The 21,689-nt window shown below is 50.2% G+C and overlaps 1 protein-coding gene across 2 annotated transcripts in view; it reads left to right on the top strand.

Annotated features, from left to right (window-relative positions):
- The first annotated feature begins 802 nt into the window (after positions 1 to 802).
- LOC111155190 (heart development protein with EGF like domains 1) overlaps positions 803 to 21,689 on the top strand; it is a 91,496-nt gene continuing 70,609 nt past the window's right edge. Inside the window, exons 1-2 of one of the 2 annotated variants that reach the window (XM_022515290.1) lie at positions 803 to 1,133; positions 21,362 to 21,371. In XM_022515290.1, coding sequence (XP_022370998.1) covers positions 803 to 1,133; positions 21,362 to 21,371 — 341 coding nt within the window. The remainder of the gene's footprint in view (positions 1,134 to 21,361; positions 21,372 to 21,689) is intronic. The other variant, XM_022515293.1, reaches the window with a different exon arrangement.

Here is a 21,689-nt window from a genome sequence, read left to right as displayed (position 1 = left end):
GGGATGGAGTCCAGGCTTGAGAAGGCTCTGGAGAATAAGGTGACTCCCGCGTTGGGCACAGGATGAGATGTTAGGCTTGGCAGCAGCGAACCCAGCACCAGCCCTGGGGCCTGGAGGAGGAGTGGTGGTGGTGGGAGGGGAGGGTGGCAGTTCCAATTAGCTAGGGGCAGTGACCTCGCGCGGTGGCGAGAGGGGAACAGGTTCCACTTCTCTCACGCACCAAAGCACTTTGTACAATCTGGTTAGTGCTAACCACATCACCCAGTACCCGCTTTTCATCCACTTACTGGGCATTCAAGGAGTTGGGAAATTCCGGTCGCGATTGGGAGGACTCGGTTTTTCTGATTTTTCTCCCAATGGCAGAGCAACCCTAATGGGGGTGGGGAGGGCGTGTGTGTGTGTGTGCGAAAGAGAGAGAGACCAAAGTTGGCTGGCTGTGCGGACCTCACCCCGCGGTCCCCGGCCGGCCCCCGCCCCCTTCCTGCCCTCTCCCCGCCCCCGGCCCGGCCACGCTCGGCGGGTGATGTCAACCCGAGGAGGAGCCGCCCGCCCGCCCGCGGCCCGCCCGGGCTAATTAGCATGTAGCGGCGCCGGGGCCGCCTCCGCCTCCGCCGCTCCCGCCCGCCCGGCCCCGGCAGCCCGCGGCTCCCCACAACTTTTGAGGCGGGGACTGCGCTCGCTGCCTCACTTCGCTCACTTCCCCGGCTCCGCGCGGCGCCCGCCGCCCGCTTCCCTCGCACCCGCGGCCGCCCCGCGCCCGCCCCGCGCGCCGGGCATGTGAGCGCGGGCGGGCGCCGCCACCATGGCCTCGCCGCCGCTCCCGCGCCCGCTGCTGCTGCTGTTGCCGCCGCTGCTGCTCCTGCTGCTGCTGCCGCCGGCCGCCCCCGGGACGCGGGGTTGGCCGCCCTCGCCGGCCCTCCGCGCGCCGAGTGGGGCGCCCCTCGCAGGAGCCGGGCTGGCGCGGCCGCCGGAGCCAGGTCCCGAGCGCGAGCTGCTGCCCACGCCGCCGCCGCCCACGCCACCCCGGGAGCGCCGCGGACTCGCTTCCCCCGGCCCCAGCCGCACGGCCCTCGGGCTGGCCACCGCCGCACGCCGGGGACCCTCGCGCCGGGCCCCCCGAGGCGGGAGCGCGGGTGAGTGAGAGCCGCGGCCGGGCGCCGAGGAGCCTCGAGCTGGGGGGCGTGGGCGCGCTTCTGGGCCGCATCCCCCTCCCTAGGCCCTCCTGCGAGCTCGGTCCCGGCCGGGGCCCCCCCGCTGACCCGGGTCCCTGGTTGGGGGGTGGGGGTGGCCCAGGGGTGGGCAGCCTGGGAGGGCGGCGAGCGGGAGAGTGGCTTTCCTAGACGCTTTCGCCAATGGCGGGACTGGGGGTGTGACCGCCCTGTTCTCCCCCAACCCCTTGGAAGAAAACTTGTCTTCCATGGTGCACCCCAGACCTCTCCCCCCCAACACCTCCCTTTGAAAAATAGAAAAGAACCGAACCCCGCCTCCCGAACCGCAAACCTTCCAAAAGTGCTTCTCCCACCTCGGAGGTGATAACATCTTCCTGTCAATTCCCCAATTCCATTCTTTTCATGTAGCTACACAGAAATGGCCTCTCCAGGTACAGAGCCTAACTTTTAAATATAAATACCTGATTTTTAAGGGTTCTAGCCTTGAGGATATTGGAAAGGACAAAGGATGTAGTTGGAAACACAACGCTCTACTGGTTCACTCTAAAAGCAGAGGAGGGACTGGGGCGATGGTGTGGAGGTGGGGGGTTGCAAGGGCAAACCCCTGCAGGGCAAACAGTGGCACTGGACTGTCCCTGAGCCTTTCCTCCCCCCACCTCTTTCCTTTCCCAATGGGCCTCTGCTCCATTCATAGCCACTGCCTATCCTGCTCAGAAAGGGACCTGCCCCCTCTCCTCTGGACCTTTTTATGCATTTTCTTCTTTAGATCTGGAAGAAATGGTTAGGACCCAGTGGAATTCCAAACACAATACCATTGTGACATTGGGAATGTCACCGCTTTTGATCTCAGTTTCTCCATCTGTGAAATGGAAGTGATGATTCCTGTTCCCCCTAGGCTCCTAGTGATGGCATGACAAAATGAAAGTAAAAATAAATGACAAGTGCTTTGAACAGTCAGCAATGTGGTGGTGTTAGCCATTGCCTTCCTGTGAGTGACACAAGGCATACCCTCTCTCTCAGGGTCATTCTGGAAAAACAAGGTTGCTGGCAACACCGGTATTGATTTGAATTTTAGGTGAAGTTTGAGAAGATTTCCTTTTCCTAATTGGCACTTCATTTAAGTTTATCATATCACACACACTATCTGGTATAGGAATTAGCTGGCTTCATTGAACCTAGGGATGCTTCCCGTACTTAAATAAGAAAAAAGTTTAAAAAAAAAATGGTCAGACCCCCAATAAAAACTCAACTCCTTATTCAGTAGTATTCCCGTCATTGCAGAATGCTTTGTCCTTGTGAATTTCTAAGCCACTGGCCCAAGACTGAGAAACTCGGAACAGTAAGGAAAGGGAGGGGGGGAAAGAAGCTTTAGAAGACCAATCAGAGACATACCCACTGTGACTGACTTCAGATGACTTACATCGTACATTGTTTTAAGTTCCATGGGAAGGAATCAACATGAAAGAGAACATTCCCAGGCTTTCCCACACTAGAAAAGTAACTAAGGAACACTGTGTAGTATGTTGTGAGTTTTCTAAGTGGAGACGGAGTACAGGGGATCGAGTCCCTTCCAGAGGAGACACCCAAGAGCTGGGGGGCAGGTTTCACTGGTTGGTGGTCAGGCATTCTTAGCTGCGGAGTCCCATCTTATTAGGAATGGGTGGAGGGATGCTGATTTGTGGGGACACTGGCTGGATGAGGCTTGCACTCCAGTCTCCTTCCTTTTCACAGCTGGGTATCCCTACACATCACAGAAAGCTGGGCCTTACAGGCAGAGGGATAGTGGAGGGAACTGGCTTAGGGGGATGCAGCAGGTAAGAATTGGGGCTGATCTCTTTTGCTGGTTAGACATCCCCCTGCCCTAAGGGACCCACACTTCTTCCTAGGTGTGGCAGTAACACTGCTAGTCTTGGCCTTGCAACATTTCCAGTTTGATACATTTTGGAAGCTGAGAGCCATGGAGGCCTGGGGTGCATGAGGCTTTGGAGGAATGCACATGGGAGTCCCCAGAGCAGGTAGCAGGAGCCAGAGTAGTCCAAAACTTCCCCTACCTAAGTGGGTCTCTCCTGGCACCCCCTGCAAAGCCCACCCAAGTTATGCCTGCTCTTCAGCAGACCTAAGGCTGGATCTCAGGTGGGATGTTAGAAAGGCGAGATTAAGAGAGGAAATTGATTACCTGTTGAAAACTGCTAGAAGCTACTAACTGTGGCTGAGGATCCAACATGACCTGTGCTTGGTTTCTAGTGGTGGTTCAAACAACGTCACTTAGAGGGGAAACGGCAATGAACAAGAGAGCCAGCAGTAAGTGATTTCTGTGAGTCTGTAGTAATGTCTTTGTGTTTGGGGGAGGTGCTCGCTCCTGCTGGTAATGAGCCCCAAGTCTTAGAAATAATGTGCTTCATTTGATTGTTGGGGAAACTGCCTGCAGCCCCTTCTGCTGTGGGCATACCAGTGGTCAGTGCCTGGCACTCATGGCTGGGGCTTCTGGATACGTGGGTGTCAACAGCAGGGGCCGGAGATGTCCTTTTCTTCCTTAGGGGCCATTTCTAGCCCTTTTCGTCTTGGCAGAGGGCAGTACTCTCGCTGCTGAGTACACGTACTTGTGTTCCATCTGTGGGGTGTTTGGCTGCCTTCGTCGGCAAGTCCCCTACTTGTGTACCCACCTATCACCCTGCTGACTTGTTCAGATGAAATTCGTGGCTGGTGTTTGAGCTGGTGGAGATGGAGAAGATGCTAAGTCCTAGAGATTTTCTTTTTCTTGGTGTATGTGTGTGTGTGTGTGTGTGTGTGTGTGTTTGGACAACTTAGGACTTCCTGAGCCACAGCTCTGAGTGCTTAAGTGTATATGCCTGATTTTTGTGTGCTCCGTGGACCATGCTTTAATTGTGAGATCTGCAGATGAAAGGGGATGAAAAAGGCTTAAGTCTTAATGAGAATCAATGCAAAAGGAAAGAACTTTTCCCACCCAAAGGGGAAATGACGCTGAGTAGCTGAGCAGCCAGCCCAAGGAATAATAATCTTAGAAAAATGCAGCTCCCTGGAGCAAAGGAAGCGCTGTGAGCCCGGCCCCTCCTTACATAGCTGTCCCCTGAAGTGCTCTAACTTTTCAGGCCAACTAGCCGGAGCTGCAGGGAGAAGCATGACATGGGGCAGCGGCCCAGGCTGGGCTGGCGGGGGCCCCAGAGGGAAGAGCATGTGCTGAGGCTGGGAGGGGTTGTGGTGGGGATTCCTGAGAAGCCCACTTGCGTTGATGCACGCTGCTCCAAATAAAAGGAAGTGTGTGGGGAAAGGGATTTTCTGTGGCGTGAGTGTGTGTGTGTGTGTGTGTGTGTGTGTGTGTGTGTGTGTGTGGTGTGTTTGGTGTGTTTAAAAGCCACATCCTTTTAACCTTGCAAGAGCCCTTTTACTGCTTCCCTCGATGGGCGTGCAAATGCTGAACTGGTATTTTCTGCCCAAGACCTGAACCATGTGGGTAGAGGAAGAACAAAAGAGGTCTGGTGCCCAGCATACCTAGGCTTGGGGGGCTGGGGAAGGAGCCTGTGCGGTCCCCTGTGACTTCAGCGGCCCTGCTGAGCCAGCTGGGAGCTGTGTTCTTGGGGCTGACTTGCTGCTGTCTCAGAGATTCTCACAAAGCGAGCAGAGAACAGATGGCAGTTGTGGTTCTTAGCCGCTTGCTGCCTTCTTCCGTGGCTTTGCTCTGCCCACCCCACTTTAGGGAAGGAGACCAGTTTGGGGTTGTCCTTGGACTTGCAGCTTTGAGCACCAGTGGGGTCTGGTTGGCACTTTCTCATTTAAGCCTCAGAAAAGTCCTGGAAGGGAGAGCCCTGCTCCTTCACAGTGGTCGGAGCAGAAGCCTGGTGAGCTTGGATCACACAGTACATGGAAGAACCAAAATTCAGATGGGTTTGACCAGATTCATTTGTTCTCACCACGGTTTGAGAATGGTGCAGCCTCGGTCTTCTCGATGGGATCTCCAGGACCAGTGCAGCATGCTGCTTCCTCTCTTCCTTGGTCCCTTGCTCCTGCCCTTTCCTGGAGATCAGGGCACAGAGGCAGGAGGAGGCTATGGAAGTGGTGGTGGGTGGGGACAGGTTGTCCTACAGAGTAGAGATCCAAACAAAAAAAAATTTTTTTTTGGAAATTGCTCAAGACAAGACCATAAGTCTGTCTACATGTATGAAATGTCATTTGATGTAGATATGGTGAATTGTGCCCTCTCCGTGTGCCAGTCCATATGGTATTGATGGCAGAGGTTAAGCCATTAATTATGGGCCCTGCAGAAATGAGTTGATGATGTTCTCACTGGGCTCTGTGCTGGGAATGTGGCTGATGTTACGCGGCAGCTGTTACGCAACCGCGTTCACTAGGAGGAGAGGTTGGATGGTACCCCGATTCAGAGGTGGTGAAATCGTTTTCTTTCTAACGGCTGTGCATGCCCTCTCCAACCCATTCCCTCTTCATCTTGCACAGACAGAACAAAGATGTTTCTATCCTGGCTTTTCCCTCTTCTTTTGTTGTAGTGGGGCCGATGTGTCAGGCTGTGTCAGTCTGGCTAATCTGTAAACCAGAAAGCACTGATAGAGTCCTTTCTATGTGTGGGGAGCTCTGCCAGGTGATATGGAGCCCCCCACAGACGGGAGTCTTGTTGGGGCACCAGCATCCACGCTGGAACCAGTAAAATGATGGTGTGTTAGTGATCCAGAAAGGTCACAAGGAGATCACACTGACTGAAGGAATGGTGTGGAGAGAGGTGACTGGAGAGGTGGAGAGGCTGCTGGGGGCCGGAAACGTGGGCAGGAGGAGAGTGTGGACTGGGATATGGATAGCACAGAGAGGGTAGGGTATTGGCATCAGCAAAATCCCACATACTACAAAGCTCAAGACCGACTCCTACTCCTACTCCTTCTCCTTCCTTTTCCTTCCCTTCCCTTCCCTTCCCTTCCCTTCTTAAAAAATTTATTTTAGGGATGCCTGGGTGGCTCAATTGGTTAAGCACCTGCCTTCGGCCCAGGTTGTCATCCTGGGGTCCTGGGATCGAGCCCCGTGTTGGGCTCCCTGTGCAGCAGGGAATCTACTTCTCCTTTTCCCGCTACCCCCCCACCACTTATGCGCACTCTCTCTGTCAAATAAATAAATGAAAACTTTTTTAAAAAATTATTTGAGAGAGGGGCGCCTGGGTGGCTCAGTTGTTGAGCATCTGCGTTCGGCTTGGGTCATGATCCCAGAGTCCTGGGTTCAAGCCCTGCATCGGGCTCCCTGCTTGGTGGGAAGCCAGCTTCTCCTTCTCCCACTCTCCCTGCTTGTGTTCCCTCTCTGGCTGTGTTTCTCTCTGTCAAATAAATAAAATCTTTAAAAAAAAATTATTTGAGAGAGAGAGAGAATGCGCAGGGGTCATGAGGGGTAGAGGGAGGGGGAAGGAGAAAATCTCCAGCAGACTCCCCACTGAGTAGGAGCCCAGCTAGGGGCTCCAGCCTACAGTCCCAAGATAGTGACCTGAGCTGAAATCAAGAGTCAGGTGGTTAACTGACTGAGCCACGCCGGTGCACCTGAAAAGCTTGACTTTTCAATTGGAACTGGTCAGTAGCCAGGAAGTCCAGGGAAGAGTGCACCTGTTAGGGTCCAGAGTGAAGTGGAGTGAAGACCAGACTGGAAGGGTGGATTCGGGCCGATCGTGGAGGGCTTTAAAAGCCTGCTTACAGCATTTGTTTTCATCTGAGGAGCCTCTGAGAGCTCTTGAGGAAGGAACAGCACTGTTTGCTTGGTCAGTGTTCCTTTGTGCTTGGAGCTGGGGCTCGCAGATGAACCACATGTGGGTCTGTCCTTCCTACAGTCCGGGACTTAATTCAGAAATCTGGGAATGCTAGCAGGCAGCTTATCAGCATGTTGGGAGGAAAACCCTGAAGGCATGGACTAGAATGGGGGCAGTGGACATGGAAGGGAGCAAAGCAGGGACCATTTACAGGAGGACGGCCGGAGAGCCTGGTGATTACCTGGCCGAGGGTATGATGGCGACAGGGTCTTTTTTTTTTTTTTTTTTTTTTTTAATTTAAGTTTTATTTTTTTTTAAACATATAATATCTTTTTATCCCCAGGGGTACAGGTCTGTGAATCGCCAGGTTTACACACTTCACAGCACTCACCATAGCACATACCCTCCCCAATGTCCATAATCCCACCCCCCCAACCCCCTCCCCCCATTAACCCTCAGTTTGTTTTGTGAGATTAAGAGTCACTTATGGTTTGTCTCCCTCCCAATCCCATCTTGTTTCATTTATTCTTCTCCTACACACTTAACCCCCCATGTTGCATCTCCTCTCCCTCATATCAGGGAGATCATATGATAGTTGTCTTTCTCCGATTGACTTATTTCGCTAAGCATGATACCCTCTAGTTCCATCCACGTCGTCGCAAATGGCAAGATTTCATTTCTTTTGATGGCTGCATAGTATTCCATTGTGTATATATACCACATCTTCTTTATCCATTCGTCTGTTGATGGACATCTAGGTTCTTTCCATAGTTTGGCTATTGTAGACATTGCTGCTATAAACATTCGGGTGCATGTGCCCCTTCGGATGACTACGTTCGTATCTTTAGGGTAAATACCCAGCAGTGCAATTGCTGGGTCATAGGGGAGTTCTATTTTCAACATTTTGAGGAACCTCCATGCTGTTTTCCAGAGTGGTTGCACCAGCTTGCATTCCCACCAACAGTGTAGGAGGGTTCCCCTTTCTGCGACAGGGTCTTAAATGAGAAGCTGACAAGCATTCAGCATGTGTCTCCTTCCCTCACCCTCTGCATCTTTGTTCTGGGGGAGCAGGGAGGGGACTCCGGTTGCTTCTGCTTCTCTACAGATTGCAAATCTGACCTCACAATCTCCACGGCTTTGTTTTGCTCTCCCTGCCTCCATGCATGCTCTCCCTCTGATCCTGTTCACAGGGCCCAGGGCAATCTTCTTAAATGTAATTCAGGTCACCTCACTCTCAGGCTGAAAACCCTCCAAGGGCTTTGCATTGTACTTAGAATAAAATAAAATAAAATAAGATAAAATAAAATAAAATAAAATATGCAGACTCCATGCTGGGATACCAGGTCTGCAGCCCCTGCCCTGCTGACTCTCCAGCCTCTTCTTGGCTGTATCCCCTCCTAACCATGCCAGGCAGTTGCATATAACATTCCAGACCCCATTCTGTCCTGCAGACTGGGTGCACGGTGTGTGCAACCGACCTCTAGGCAGAAGGAACAGCCAATGCGAAGGCCAGAATAAGCTTTCATGTCTTGGGTTTGGAAAGAAGGAAGGCTGCTGTGGCTAGATCACGTAGGGTCCTGAGAACCACGGTAGGACAGTCAGATTTTCTTGGCCCCATGAGGGGTTTTAGCAGAGGAGTGATGTGGAGAGGAGACTGGGAAGACGAGGCAGGAAATGAAGGTGGGAAGGCAGGGCTAGTTCAGTGCCTGACACGTGGTAAGCACTCATGGTATTTGTTGAGTAAATGGATGCTAAAGGGAACCATTTATGATAAAGGGAAAATAGGTCCACATACAAAAATTGGAGGTAGAAAGAAGAACGCATGCTTGCAGTAATATTTCTCTGACTGAGCAGCCCTCATGTTCTTGGATCTTTGAACACGGGATGGGCAATACCTTCCTCATACTTTACCTCTCAGTGCAATAGGACAGTGGACTGGACGGTCTACTCCAGCCGAGGGAGAGCGCAGACGGCAGGGGGGCTGCGTCGTTACTGTGGGGCAGTCTGGGGTGCCTGGGCTGGGGTGTTGCTGTGGTGGGGGGGGGTGTCTCTGGAGTTCGGGGTTTAGATGTATGTCTCTAGTGTGTTTGTCTGTTGCTTGCATTCCTGCTCCCTTGTTGGCCCAGGAGCCCTCAGAAGGCGAGGATGCCTCTCCCTGTCAAGTCAGGGGCCCCCTTCTCTCTGACATGTTTCCTCTGGAAGCCTGCCTTGCTGTCAGTCAACAGTGAGGCCGTGAGGTGACATTTTTGACTGAGGCTGAAGACAAAGTGCAAGCATTGAGGTATTTTCAAGCTGCATCATCATGTTTGCCTTTTGAAAAGTGTAACATTAAAAAATAATAAAATAAAAATCATAACATTTATTTTTTCTGATTATGTAAGTTTTTTTTTTTTTTAAGAATTTATTTATTTATTTGACAGACAGGGATCACAAGTAGGCAGAGAGGCAGGCAGAGAGAGAGGAAGGGAAACAGGCTCCCTGCTGAGCAGAGAGCCCGATGCGGGGCTCGATCCCAGGACCCTGGGATCGTGACCTGAGCTGAAGGCAGAGGCTTTAACCCACTGAGCCACCCAGGTGCCCCAGATTATGTAAGTTTATATGTGTAGCATATACGATTTGGAAGTTACAGAAAAATGAAGGCAGCAAATGAAATATCACCTATATTCCAACTACTAGAAGCATATTAAAACATTAGCAACTATTATAGTTCTCAGTTATAAGGAATATAAAAGTATATATTTCAAAATAGGATACACAGGGGTGCCTGGCCAGCTCAGTTGTAAAGCATGTCTTGATCTTGGGGTAGTGAGTTTGAGCCCCACGATGTAGAGCTTACTTAAAAAAAAAATAGGATACACACCTCCACAGCCCCCCCCATATATATGACACATGTATATTTCTGTATGATATCCAGAAAGGATACTGTCCCATTATAACTTTTAGCTATGTCTTTATTGGCTATATAACTGTTTCCAATTTTTTACTGTCATAAATAATGCTGTGATGAACATATTTGTGCATCAGTTTTTATATTTGTCTCTGATTATTTGCTTAGTGTTAATTCCTGGATGTGGAAATTGTTAAAATTCCTGACCCTACTACCAAACGGTACCAGATTATTTCAACAGCTTTGTATGATTATGTAGATCTCACCACACCCTGTGTATTACCAGGCAGTTTGATTAAAACACAGTACATTTCTCCTGCCTTTCTTTTTTATCCAGATGTCTTCAGATAATGGCGTGTGTGTGTTTGTGTGTGTGTGTGTGCGTGTGTGTGTTGGGTGTGGCCCATCATAACATCTCTCTACTAACCACATTTCTGGAAGTTTCTGGGGCTCCATCTCATTCTGTGGTCTGAATCAAGTTGAAGAGAAGATGTTTTGGTGGGTGACTGACTCTGCGGAGCATCCAACTAGCAGGAACATGGCGGACACTGCTGATGGAGGTGGGTTCCTCCGAGCGGGCAGCAGCCCTCTGCCATGTTGTGTTAGGGGGGCTCTGTCTGGGCAGGAAGGCAGCCAAGCCAAATGCTGTGGGCAAAGTGGCCAGGCAGAAGGGAAACACAGTATTTTAGAAAGAACTGGAATGCAAGATTTGGGGTGGGGCAAGAGAATGCCACAGAGACCTTGTATCTTTCTAAACGAGAGTCATTTCATTGGCAATAATTGATCCTTTAAATTGTGACATACAGGGCAAAATTAGATTTCAGTTTTCAGTCTATAAAAACATTTTGAGAATTCTCTTTACCTTCAGAGAATCTTAGACTGTCTGGGTTTGAAGGGACCTTTATAAAGCTTTCTTGGAGTGCCTGGGTGGCTCAGTTGGTTAAGCCCCCAACTCTTGATTTCAGCTCTGGTCATGGTCTCAGGGTCCTGAGATGGAACCCTGTACTTTGTGCTGGGTGTGGAGCCTGCTCAGGATTCACTTTCTCCCTCTCCCCTTTCCCCTCCCCTCCTTCTCTCTCTCTCTCTGTCTCTCTCTCAAAAAAGCTTTCTTCATTCATTAAATGATGAACTTATTTCCAAACTAAGTAGGGAAAAAGGCTCTCACTCTTTTGACTCATCTACCCTGGTTGATTTCTAGCCAAAGTGAATAAATTTTACTTTGTGCTCAGAAACTTTTGGTCTCTTTGTTCAGGACATGGTACAAGATTAGAGGTCACCTTAGATTGGGAGATATCTGACAAATCCAGACACTTCCAATGGAGTGATGTGACTGGCTGCTTTTCACAGACACAGTTGTTCCTGGAAAAGTTCTGGAAACCAGGGAAGCAATTTCACAACCATGACAGTGACAGAGCTATAGCTCATTGTGGAAGTGATGCACCAGCAATGGGAGTGGCTGGAGGCACCAGAAGGTTCAGGGTCAAGGCTTGGCTCTGCCTCTTAGACACGGGGTAACTTTGGGCCTATTGCTTCCTGCTCTGGGCCTTCCGTTTTCTTATTATGAAATAAAGTTTGGTCCATCCCATGCTGAAAGCTTTATTTCTAAGGGTATCAGGTTTATCCTGTGAATACATTCTGACTTCCATGATGCTGGTCTGACATGTGAGGAGACTCAACACCTGGCTTCCTAGCTGAGGGTCCGGGAGCTGTGGAACCTGTGTGAGGGACACCTGTGAGCCTGCTGGACCTCTAGCTCCTTGAGAGGAGGACTGGGTTATACCCGTCTTCAGCCTTGGCCCAGGAAGCATCTGTCCAGCTGGTGGCGACCCACTACCCAGGTGATACTGCAGCAGCACCAGCTCCCACGTGACCTAGGGCTCCTGTCAGAAGATCTAAGGAGCTGCAAAGCCCATTCTAACTCCACACACGCTGTTAAAAATGGACACATTCTTTTTGCTCTATACTTTGGTTCTGGGATACCTGAGCTTCATGGTATTCTCCTGGCTTTCCCACCACGTAAGAATGTTCGAGGAAGGGGGCGCCTGGGTGGCTCAGTGGGTTAAGCCGCTGCCTTCGGCTCAGGTCATGATCTCAGGGTCCTGGGATCGAGTCCCGCATCGGGCTCTCTGCTCAGCAGGGAGCCTGCTTCCCTCTCTCTCTCTCTCTCTCTGCCTGCCTCTCTGTCTACTTGTGATCTCTCTCTGTCAAATAAATAAATAAAATCTTAAAAAAAAAAAGGATGTTCGAGGAAGGCTACCGGGTCAGGTGGTGTGGCAGGCAGGCTCTGTGTTCTCCATTCCTGCGGTTACGGGGGCCTCGAGGGGCAACTTGGATCTCACTGGAGACCCTGAATAACAGCAGCCCCCATGTCTCTGCTGGGAAGGAACTGGGCTACTGAAAGCATGGAGACAGATTTGACACGTGTGACAGATTTCTGCTCAATGTCTTTGATAAGTCGGGAGATGAAGACCAAGGAGGAAGACAGGTGACTAGAAGAGGAGGAGGCCAGGGTCAAGCTCACTGGCTGACCCTGGGCCGTCCTTGTCCGTGTGCATTGAAGCAGTCCCTTTGGAGGACAGAATAGCGGGAATACAGGAGAGAGACACCCGGTTGCAATGGTTGGACATTGTTCTTTGCACAAGGTTGTTACTAGTGATTATTATGAGTTAGGCTAGTACTGAAAACCACTCCATTTTTCCTTTCCTTAGTGGTAGAGGGAGATGGAAACAGCTCAAGCTGGGCATGAATGTCATTCCTGTAGCCTCTGGGCCACCAGAACTTTTGTTGTGCCATGCAGTGAGACATGTTCTGGAATCATCTCTTGCCAGGGTGTGGATAAGAGCCCTGTGGCTTTGCAGTCATGGACCTGGGGAGGTCCAGGCTTGGGAGGCAGGGAGCCTCAGTTCAGACTTGCAGGCTGGGGGACCTCGGTGGGTTACTCAGCCTCTCTGTGACTTTGGTTTCTTATCTGTCAAAGGGGCTATTAGTGGGCCCTACTTACGGAATGTAAGTGTCCTCTATCCCTATGAAACAGATTGCTTGTTGCTGGGGCAGGGGAGCTCTGTAAATTCTGGGGACATGGTGATGCTGCTGAAACCAATGCCTGTCTATCCTGACCTTTGTATTGACAACAATACACCCTTCACCTCCAGGTTCATTGGATGGGGGACAAGTTCCAAATGCAAAGGGCTCAAGTCCACCTTCCAAGGACATTTGTTCCTTGATCCGCCCACCCTGACCCTGGGCCCTGCCAGCCTCACTTCTTGGTATTCCTAGAAGTTTCTCTCCATCCTTAGCTTCCAATGCAGGGAGGAAAGAGCAAGATTTGAAGACTTGAAGACGGAAAACTAAGTGCCACCAATATAGCCCTCACCCATAATCATCTGAAGAGACTGGCTTAATTAGGATTCAATAAAAGCAGTATGTGAGGGGTGACTTAAAAATAATAGGCCTTTAAAATCAGAGTAGGACCTCTGGGGCCAAAGGGTAGACCTCCTTCAGGTCAGAATCTTTGGAGGTTATTGACGCAGCCCTCAAAAAGCATTTGAAGGAGTCGGGAGTGACCTGTGGAGCCAGTGCCTCGGTCACCAGCAGCTCACAGGTGTTTTCTTTGTCCTTAAACCTCATCCCGGAACCAAAACGGGGTCACGTATCTCAGTCTCCTGCATCAGTCATTAGATTGGACTTTGGATTTTTGTCTGTTTCCAGAATAACCCACATCCATTACCAGGGGATGGAAATGTGTCATTATTCAGGAAACTCAAGACTGTTCCTTAGGCTCTGTTAAAGATGAGAAGATCTTAGGAAATAGCTTGAGGAGTAACAGTGTTATTGGAGTAAGTATGGTCTTAATGGGGTCTCTTCCAAGAGGACCATGTTCATTGGCAGGTGATTTCCTATGGTTGACTGGGAATTACGTAGAATATGGCCATGCCTGGCGGTGACGGCATGCTGCTGTATGTGGCCAAAGGCACGGTTAGGACAGAGAGATGCCAGTGGCAACTCACGACCTCTGACGGTCTTAACCCCTTCGCCTTCTAGCTAGGCCCGGGGCATCTGCCTCATGTCCCTGGGTCTTCCTTTCCCTGTTTAGAATCGGGGCTAATGATACCTCTCCTGCTTCCTTGACAAGGCTCTCAAGGAGGAGGAGGAGCAAATATAATTATGACTGTGAATGCACTTTAAATGCAGACACAGCGACTAATTTGAGTCAGAATACAGTGAACTGACTATGAGCGGGGCCAGGCATCCCGTCTCTGAGACTGTTGTCATATCTGCAAAAATGAAGACTATACTGCCAGTTCCGTCCACCTCACAGTGCTGCTGTCAGGGTGAGATGAAAGGTCATCCACGTGGAGAGGCATTGTAAGCATGCATCGGGCCTTACTATTATTACTCCGGGTAAGGAGAGTCTTCAGCAAGCAGGTGCATGTCGGCAGATGAGTAGAAAGTAGGAGAGGAGGGAGAGAGAGAGAGAACATTCTAGAAAATCTTACTGGCCTCTTTTCAGTCTGCCATCTCTGTCCTGTCAGTGGCTTCGGGTCTGGGTGACTAGCTCTTTCATCTCCTCTCCCTCCTACCAAGTGGGATGTTCTTCACAGGCCTGCCCTTGACCTTTCACCTGCAACTCAGTTTAGTGAGTATTTACTGAGCACCTCCTAGGAGCCAGTCTCTCCTAAAGGATGTAGAAATATGATAAAATAAATTATAGTTGTATAACAAGATAAAACAGTAGTTGAGAGGGAGCGAGTTCTCTAGGGAAGGCTTCTTGGAAGTAGTGTTCTCTAGCTGGTTGTGAGGAACGAGTCAGATTTTGCTAGAAGCCCGAGGGAAAGGGAGGGCATTTAGGTAGAGAGGTCCACAAAACAGAGGCATGGAGGGAAGACACAGCATGGCTTCACCTGTTTTCTCTGAGGGGGTGATTCCCATAACTACCTTTCTTCTCTTCAGATATCCGGGTCCCTGCCTTCAGCCGCCTGCCAAACATGTACACGTGTATCGTGGTTCACTCTCAACACAATAGATAACCATTATAAACGCAGACATGTCACCCCTTCCTCCCCAAGAACCTGTCCTCCCTTTGCTTGTTTATGGTCCCATTAGTTTCTCCATCACACATTTAGAGCCTCGACTATCTGTATCTTACGGCTTTTTCTTACTCACACGGAATCTACCGACTCTTCCCCTTTTCCCTTGCTTTTTTCTTCTGATCCTGTCCATACACTTAATTCCTTTTGGACAGTGGGCCCCATAGGCTGCCAAGATATGGTACTTGGGTCCTGAAACGGCAGTTTGAATCCAGGGGTCCTCAGGGAGATGCCTTGGAAGCCCAACTGAGGAGCCCTACCTGTGTCTCCCTGGCTTGCCCTTTAAGACTAGGTTGCCATTTCCCTGTAGCTCTTTGTCTTTTTGTCTTTGTCTTGCGTTCTCCTTTCTCATCCTTCATTCTTTTTTTTTTTTTTTTTTTTGGGTTTTGTGGGGTTTTTTTTTTGTTTGTTGTTTTTTAGGTTTTTTAGATTGACCTTTGGAGTCAGACAGACCTGGGCTGGGGTCCCAGTGTAGTATTTGCTACGGAATCTTGGGCCATCTACTTGATCTCTCGACACCTCAGTTTCCTTATCGACAAAATGGCGGGTAATAATGGCACCCACCTGCCGGGGTTGTGGTGAGGACTGACTGGGACAGTCTGTGTGAAACGCCTGGCATGGTGCCTCGTCCGGGCTGCTGTGGTCATCATTGTCGTCATCACTGTCACGGCCCTGCTTTGGTCATTAGTCTCCCAACTTTAATCTCTTTTCTTCTCTCTGTAGATTTCTCCCTTCCCTTTCTGTTTTATTTCTCTTTCCTGCCCTCTTCCTTTCTTCTCCCTTGATTTTCTCTCTTTTTCTTAACTAGCTGGGGCATACAACTGATTTAAAAGATTGGTTATGTTTGAATTGAGTGTCAAGTTTCCCAATCTTAATTGTAAAAGCCTCTTAGTAAACTTCATTTTTTAAAGATTTTATTTATTTATTTACAGAGAGAGACACGGCAAAAGAGGAAACACAAGCAGAGGGAGTGGGAGAGGGAGAGGCAGGCTCCCTACCGAGCAGGAAGCCTGATGCGGGGCTCGATCCCAGGACCCTGGGATCATGACCTGAGCCAAAGGCAGACACTTAACAACTGAGCCACCCAGGGGCCCCACCTATTAGTAAACTTTAGATTTTGGTCTTTAAATAGGTTTTATTCATGCAGCCCCAAGGGCTCCGACGGGGCTGGCCATGAGAGCACCCCACCCTGGGACAGGCCGTGACAGCCCTGTCCTGCTCACTTCCCCTGCCCCTCTCAGCAGGCCCTCCATGCTGCGGCATCATCCCACCGTGTACATCTTCTAACACAGTGAACTTTCCAGACAAGTGATGTTGCTTGAATTTTCTTAGAGTCCTGGGCCCCATCACACAGGGCTACGGAGCAAATTCACGGCAGGACTTAGCCGAAGTCAGGGGGCCACGCACAGCGTGAGAAGGCCCAGGGCCGCATCTCATTTCGTCCTCCCGCCAGCCTCCCTCCCACCTCCCTCTTCCTTCTCGGAACCAGGATGTTTTTCCTTTGGCCTTTTTATTGTTTTGCCAAGCTGGCGGCCCTCCTTTGGTGGAGCTCTGCCACCGGGCTTCCTCTCTGGGTGTGAGCGAATGTTAGGGTGACAACACGGGAGACAGGCCTGCTTCCTTGTCTCCCCCCAGCTTCACTTCCAGGCACCACAGACCCCCTTCTCAAAACTGCCCCTGCCCAAGAGCCTCCTCTTCAGCCCCTCTGCTGGGTGTTTATTTTCAAAGGATGAGTGGGGCAAAGAACACTGGGGCACCAGATAGACGCGCCCAGAGACGAGATAGCACCGCCCCCTACCCTGCAGAGAGAGGCAGAGAGCCTTATTTTACTTAACTTAATTGAATGGGAATCTTCTGATCTGACCCTGGGGCTTTTTCTCAAGGCCTTTTTTTTTTTTTTAAGCCTATAGAATTATTTTTAAAGCAAGGAGCATGAGGTCAGTCACATCGGAGTCCTCCTTCTTCCTCTCCTGTCGAGGTTGGCCTGCTTCCCTTCTTAGCACCCCCAGGCCACCTCAGAGGCAATTGTGTTTCTGGAAGCCTGCCCTCAAACTCAGGGGCTCCAGGCCAGCCCCACCCCGGGTCACGGCTCAGTCCCCCAAGCCTGCCTTGCTCCCCAGAGGATGCTCAGCTAGACAAAAGCGGACTGTCACAGGGAGGTGAGGATAAGACGCCTGGTGAATTTTATACTTCTCATTACCAGAGGCTGTTCCAGGGGGATCTGTTTTTAAAAATCAGATCATTGGGTCTCAAGTCTAAACACTTCTTAAATGTGTACAGTTTTTCTTAGGGCTGCTCGTTTCAGGGCAAGAATGAGGAAGGAAATGAAACTCCCTGAGAGCCCTGGACAGTCCCAGATCGAGGGCTGCCTTTTGTTCACACAAACTCATTTGGCTCCTAAACGTCCTCCACCCAGAATCATTACATCCGCAGCAGTGTTTCAAAACACAGCCCAGAGCAGCTGAGCCGGAGTAGGCGGCTACCCTCCGGTGAGATTGAGCCACCTTCCCTCCATGCCCCCAAGGTTCCTGCCTGCTCCTACATCTCCCACCTGCTGGCCATCCGGCAGGAAATCCCCCTCATTGGGTGGATTCCTGGGGTGAAGGCGGTGATCTGGAGAGAGAGTGCAGCCGTGGAAGGGAGGATGGGATTCCGGTCCCAGCTGTGCACCTTCCAAACTCCCACGGCACCTTCTCTGCCCAGCTGCATGGCTTCTCACAGCCCAGGGCCATCGGCATTGGCATCATTCAGCTCTCTTGGAAGCAATAGGCCCCTTGAGGTAAAGTCCACAGTGTCTTATGTGTGGTTGATGCTCAATAAAAATGTTTTTTCTCATTGTAGTAAAATATACATAACAAAGAAGTCGCCATTTTCACCGTTTTCAAGTGTACAAGTTCTTGGCACTGAGTACATTCATAATATTGTACTCCCATCACCACCACCCATTTCTATCTCATCAGCCCAGATAGGAACTCATTAGGTCAGGACTCCCCATTCTTCCCTCTCTTCAGCCCATGCAAATCTCTGTTCTGCTTCCTGTTTCTGTGACCTTCCCTCTTACCTGTACCTCATGTAAGTGGAATCATATAATACTTGTCCTCTTGTGACTGGCTTATCTCACCTAGCATGATGTTGTTGAGTTTCATTCATGTAGCAGGTGTCAGAATTTCCCCCCTTTTTAAGGCCGAGTGATACCCCGTTGTAAGTAGAGAGCCCATGTGGCTTATCCATCCCTCCATCAATGGACACTTACATTGTTTCCACCTTTTGGCTATTGTAATAATGCTGCAGTGAACATGGGTGCCCAAACATCTGTTTGGTTCCTTGCTTTTAATTCTTTCGTGTGCGTACCTAGCGGTGGAATTGCTAGATCATATGGTAGTCCTATGTTCAAGTTTTTAAGGAATGGCCAAACCATGTTCTGCAGTGGCTGTACCATTTTCTGTTCCCACCAGCAATGCATGAAGGTTCCAATTTCTCTAAGTTCTCACCAACATTTACTTCCCTTTTTCTTTTTCTTTTTCTTTTTTTTTTCCTCCCTTGATAATAGCCGTCCTCATGAGTATGAAAGTAAACATTTTTTTTTTTTTAATTTATGAATGCCACTCACTGGCTGTATTGTGGACTTGGAACTGTTCCTGCCCCTCTTGGGCCCTGTTTGTCATCTGAGGTCAGACTACTTGGTTGCTATGATTCCGAAGGGCAGGGGTCACTTTTGGAGAGGGATGGGGGCACCAAGGTTAACCCTGGCAATTTCCCAACTTCGGGTAGAATGAATGATGCAAAACACTGTGGATGCTAGCTAGCGAATCAGGCTTCATGCCACAGATTAGTTTGGGAAGAGCTGGCTGAGCTTCTCTCTGTCCCCATTGGTTTCATTTGGGTGTGGTTAACTAGCAAAGACCCCAGAAAGAAGGTGTGGGTCCCTGTTCTCCACTCTGCCACTTAGTTTTGGGTTACTCCAGGCAGGTGACCTCAGTGCTGGGTCTTAGCCTTCTTTTCCTAAAATTGGGCAAGAATTCCTATCTTACCTGCCACTCAGAATGTCAGGATGTAACAGGGTAATTTAGCCCCTCTGAAATTATCCTGTAAAAAAAGTACTTTGTAGATTGTAAACCTGTGGGATTTCTTCATTAGATCTCTGAGAATAGGGGCAAAATTCCCTTCTCCCATAAAGTTCCTGTGGACAGTGTCCTCCTCCTCTTGTGGTTTATAGACATCTGCCATGCCAAAAGGGGAATTAAAAAGGGAGCTTTTTAATTGTAATTCAATTCCTGTGTGAGCAATTGAATCTGAAGAAAATCTTTTCAAGTTACGAAGAAATTCGCTATCATTGGTGTAAGAACCCATGCTGTCACCCACAGCCGTGTGGCTAAGAGACACCCAGCTCTCCTGGGTGTTCTCCAAGTTGAGGGATCCCAGGAAAGGTCCAAGGGGAAGCAGAAACAGGAAATTTGCAGCTGGACAGTCAGTGTCTTACTGTTCCAGAACCTTCCCTCATGAGCTTTAACCCCTAAGCAATCTGAGCTTCATCTTCTGTCTGCCAGGTGACTCTCAGGAAAGTCCTGAGGGCTTTGTTTGTTGAATCCCTGGCTTTTCAGCCTTTCTTCAGGCCTGGCCGAGCCTCTCTGCTCAGAGAAGACCAGGGAAGGCTAGGATGAATTAGAAGTACTCATCCCCTCCCGGACTCCTACTTCTAATTCATCCTAGCCTTCCCTGGTCTTCTCTGTTTCCTTCACTGACTCTTCTTCTCCCTCTGATCCAAAGTTCCTCTTAGTTCAGTCCTTGACCCTCACTTTTCCTTTCATACCCCTTATCCTTCCTTATCCTTCCTCCTAATTGACAGTCCCAAATTTTAACCAACCACCTGTCAGACATTCCCACTTGGAAGTTATGTCGCTTCTAACTTCCTATTTTAAAAATAGGCTTTTCTTGTCCCTCAAACTCATTCTCCATTCTGCCTCCACTCTTCTTTATTATCATTCTTTCCATGACCCATGAAAATTATCTCTGAGGAGCTGATGTTAGAGGTCTTCTTGCTCAGTCTTCCTGCTAGTAAGTGCAGCTGTCCTCAAACCAAGTCCGGCGGATTCCACAGCGCATGTGACGCACACTGTGTCACTCTCAGTGAGGAGCAGGGCAGTGCAGATAGGCTTATCGAAGGAATTTGAAGACCAAGGGACACTGTCCTGACCAGCACCTTAAAGCTCCATGTCACGGAATAAGCTGGGATGTGTCAGAATGAGACCTGGGTTCAGATTGTGTCATCCTCCCTTGAGCGCCTGACCTTGAACCCCCACTTAACCTCTCTGCCTCCCAGTGTCCCCCGGTGCCACAATACCCACTTGACCAGCTGTCGTTCTCATTAAATGAGATAAATGCCTGTGAGAACACTCAGCACGAGGTAAGCTAAGCGCTGAACAGACCTTTGTGAAATCTGAATCCAAATGGGAGGAAATGAAAATAAAGGCAGGCTGCTCTCACTCTGTGACACGGAGCCTGCGGGAGCCGGGTGGTGCCATGTGGGGGCGGGCCGGGCCCTCTGGGAGGAAATCGCCTCTTCAGATGACACAGCATACGCCCTGTACACACCCACTCCACCGCTCAGAAACAATGCAAGTTGAAAACCCCCAAATCACGGGGTGGGTGGTGAGGAGTGGACTCTGTAGCAGCCGCTAATTAGGAAATCCTACTCCTGGGCTGGGCCAGCATCCCTGATGTTGGTTTACCAACAGATGTTTTGGAACATTAAGACACTATAGAAGTGGAAGTTGTCAACTTGGGGGTGAAAAAAACAGTCAAAGCAATGAAAGTCTCTTGTTAACTGAATAGCCATTCATAGTATAAGGGAAAGCAAGGGCCTGACCCAGGGGGCTGAGTGCGGAGGGAAAGATGGTACCTCCAGCTCAAAAGATACCTGGGGAACTGGGACATCTCAGCTCCAGTGTAAGGCTGGTTGGTGTGGCTCGGTTGCCGTGGCATGTGAGTCAGGTGTGAGCAATAGCCTCCCACCATCTGGGGAGAGGGATGAGTAAGGTGAAATGTGCCAGCCTCCGGGGGCTCCTCCCACCTCAGAGGCTACCCCTGAGCGTCTGGGAGCACAGTCTCTTCTCCTCACTCCCCATCCGGCCCAGCCTGCACCGTACCTCCTTGCCATTTCTCCAGGGCCATTTCATTTCTCCATTAAGCGCCAGAGCATGTTCCTGGATGGCTTCCCCTGCCTGTGGTGGGTCCCTGCTGACCCCAGTCCACCTTACTCTGAATTTCTCTCCCCCTCGGGGTTTACACCTGTGCTGAATAGGGAGCCACACGGAAAACAAAATTCAACCAGGGTAGCCCTCAACCATTCAGGGCTTCTGAAAGGACTTATCCTTGCACCTCAATAGATATTTTAACATTTGACCCCTTGTTGTCCCCAGGTGACTAAATGGGGTCATGGAAAGAACCTGTATGTCCACAACGAAAGCAGACCTTGCCTGGTGTGCTGCGTGGTTGGCAAACCCTTTTCTGAAGAATAGTTCGTAGGCAATAAGAGAAGCGGAGAGACATCCAGAGCTAAATGGGGCAGTGGGATACTGTCCTTTTAGAACCCTGGCCAATGCCATCGGGGGCTAATCATGCCAGAGGTGGGCCCGGCTCTCACCTTGGGCCTCCCCAGCCTCTCTCTGCACTTGCTAGGAGAGCATCACAGAGGAAAGCCAGAGCGAGGCCCCAGCGGCTCCTCAGCCCCTCAGCCCACCTCAGTCCTTTCACTGGAACGCTCTGAGCTTCCAGGAGAGTTTTCACGTCTGTGGCCA

This window comes from Enhydra lutris, unplaced genomic scaffold (genome assembly GCF_002288905.1).
Source record: "Enhydra lutris kenyoni isolate GAN:26980312 unplaced genomic scaffold, ASM228890v2 scaffoldscaffold39, whole genome shotgun sequence".
Lineage (NCBI taxonomy): Eukaryota > Metazoa > Chordata > Mammalia > Carnivora > Mustelidae > Enhydra > Enhydra lutris.
The sequence above is the reverse complement of the archived record's forward strand: the minus strand, read 5'-3'. Positions and strand labels throughout refer to the sequence as shown.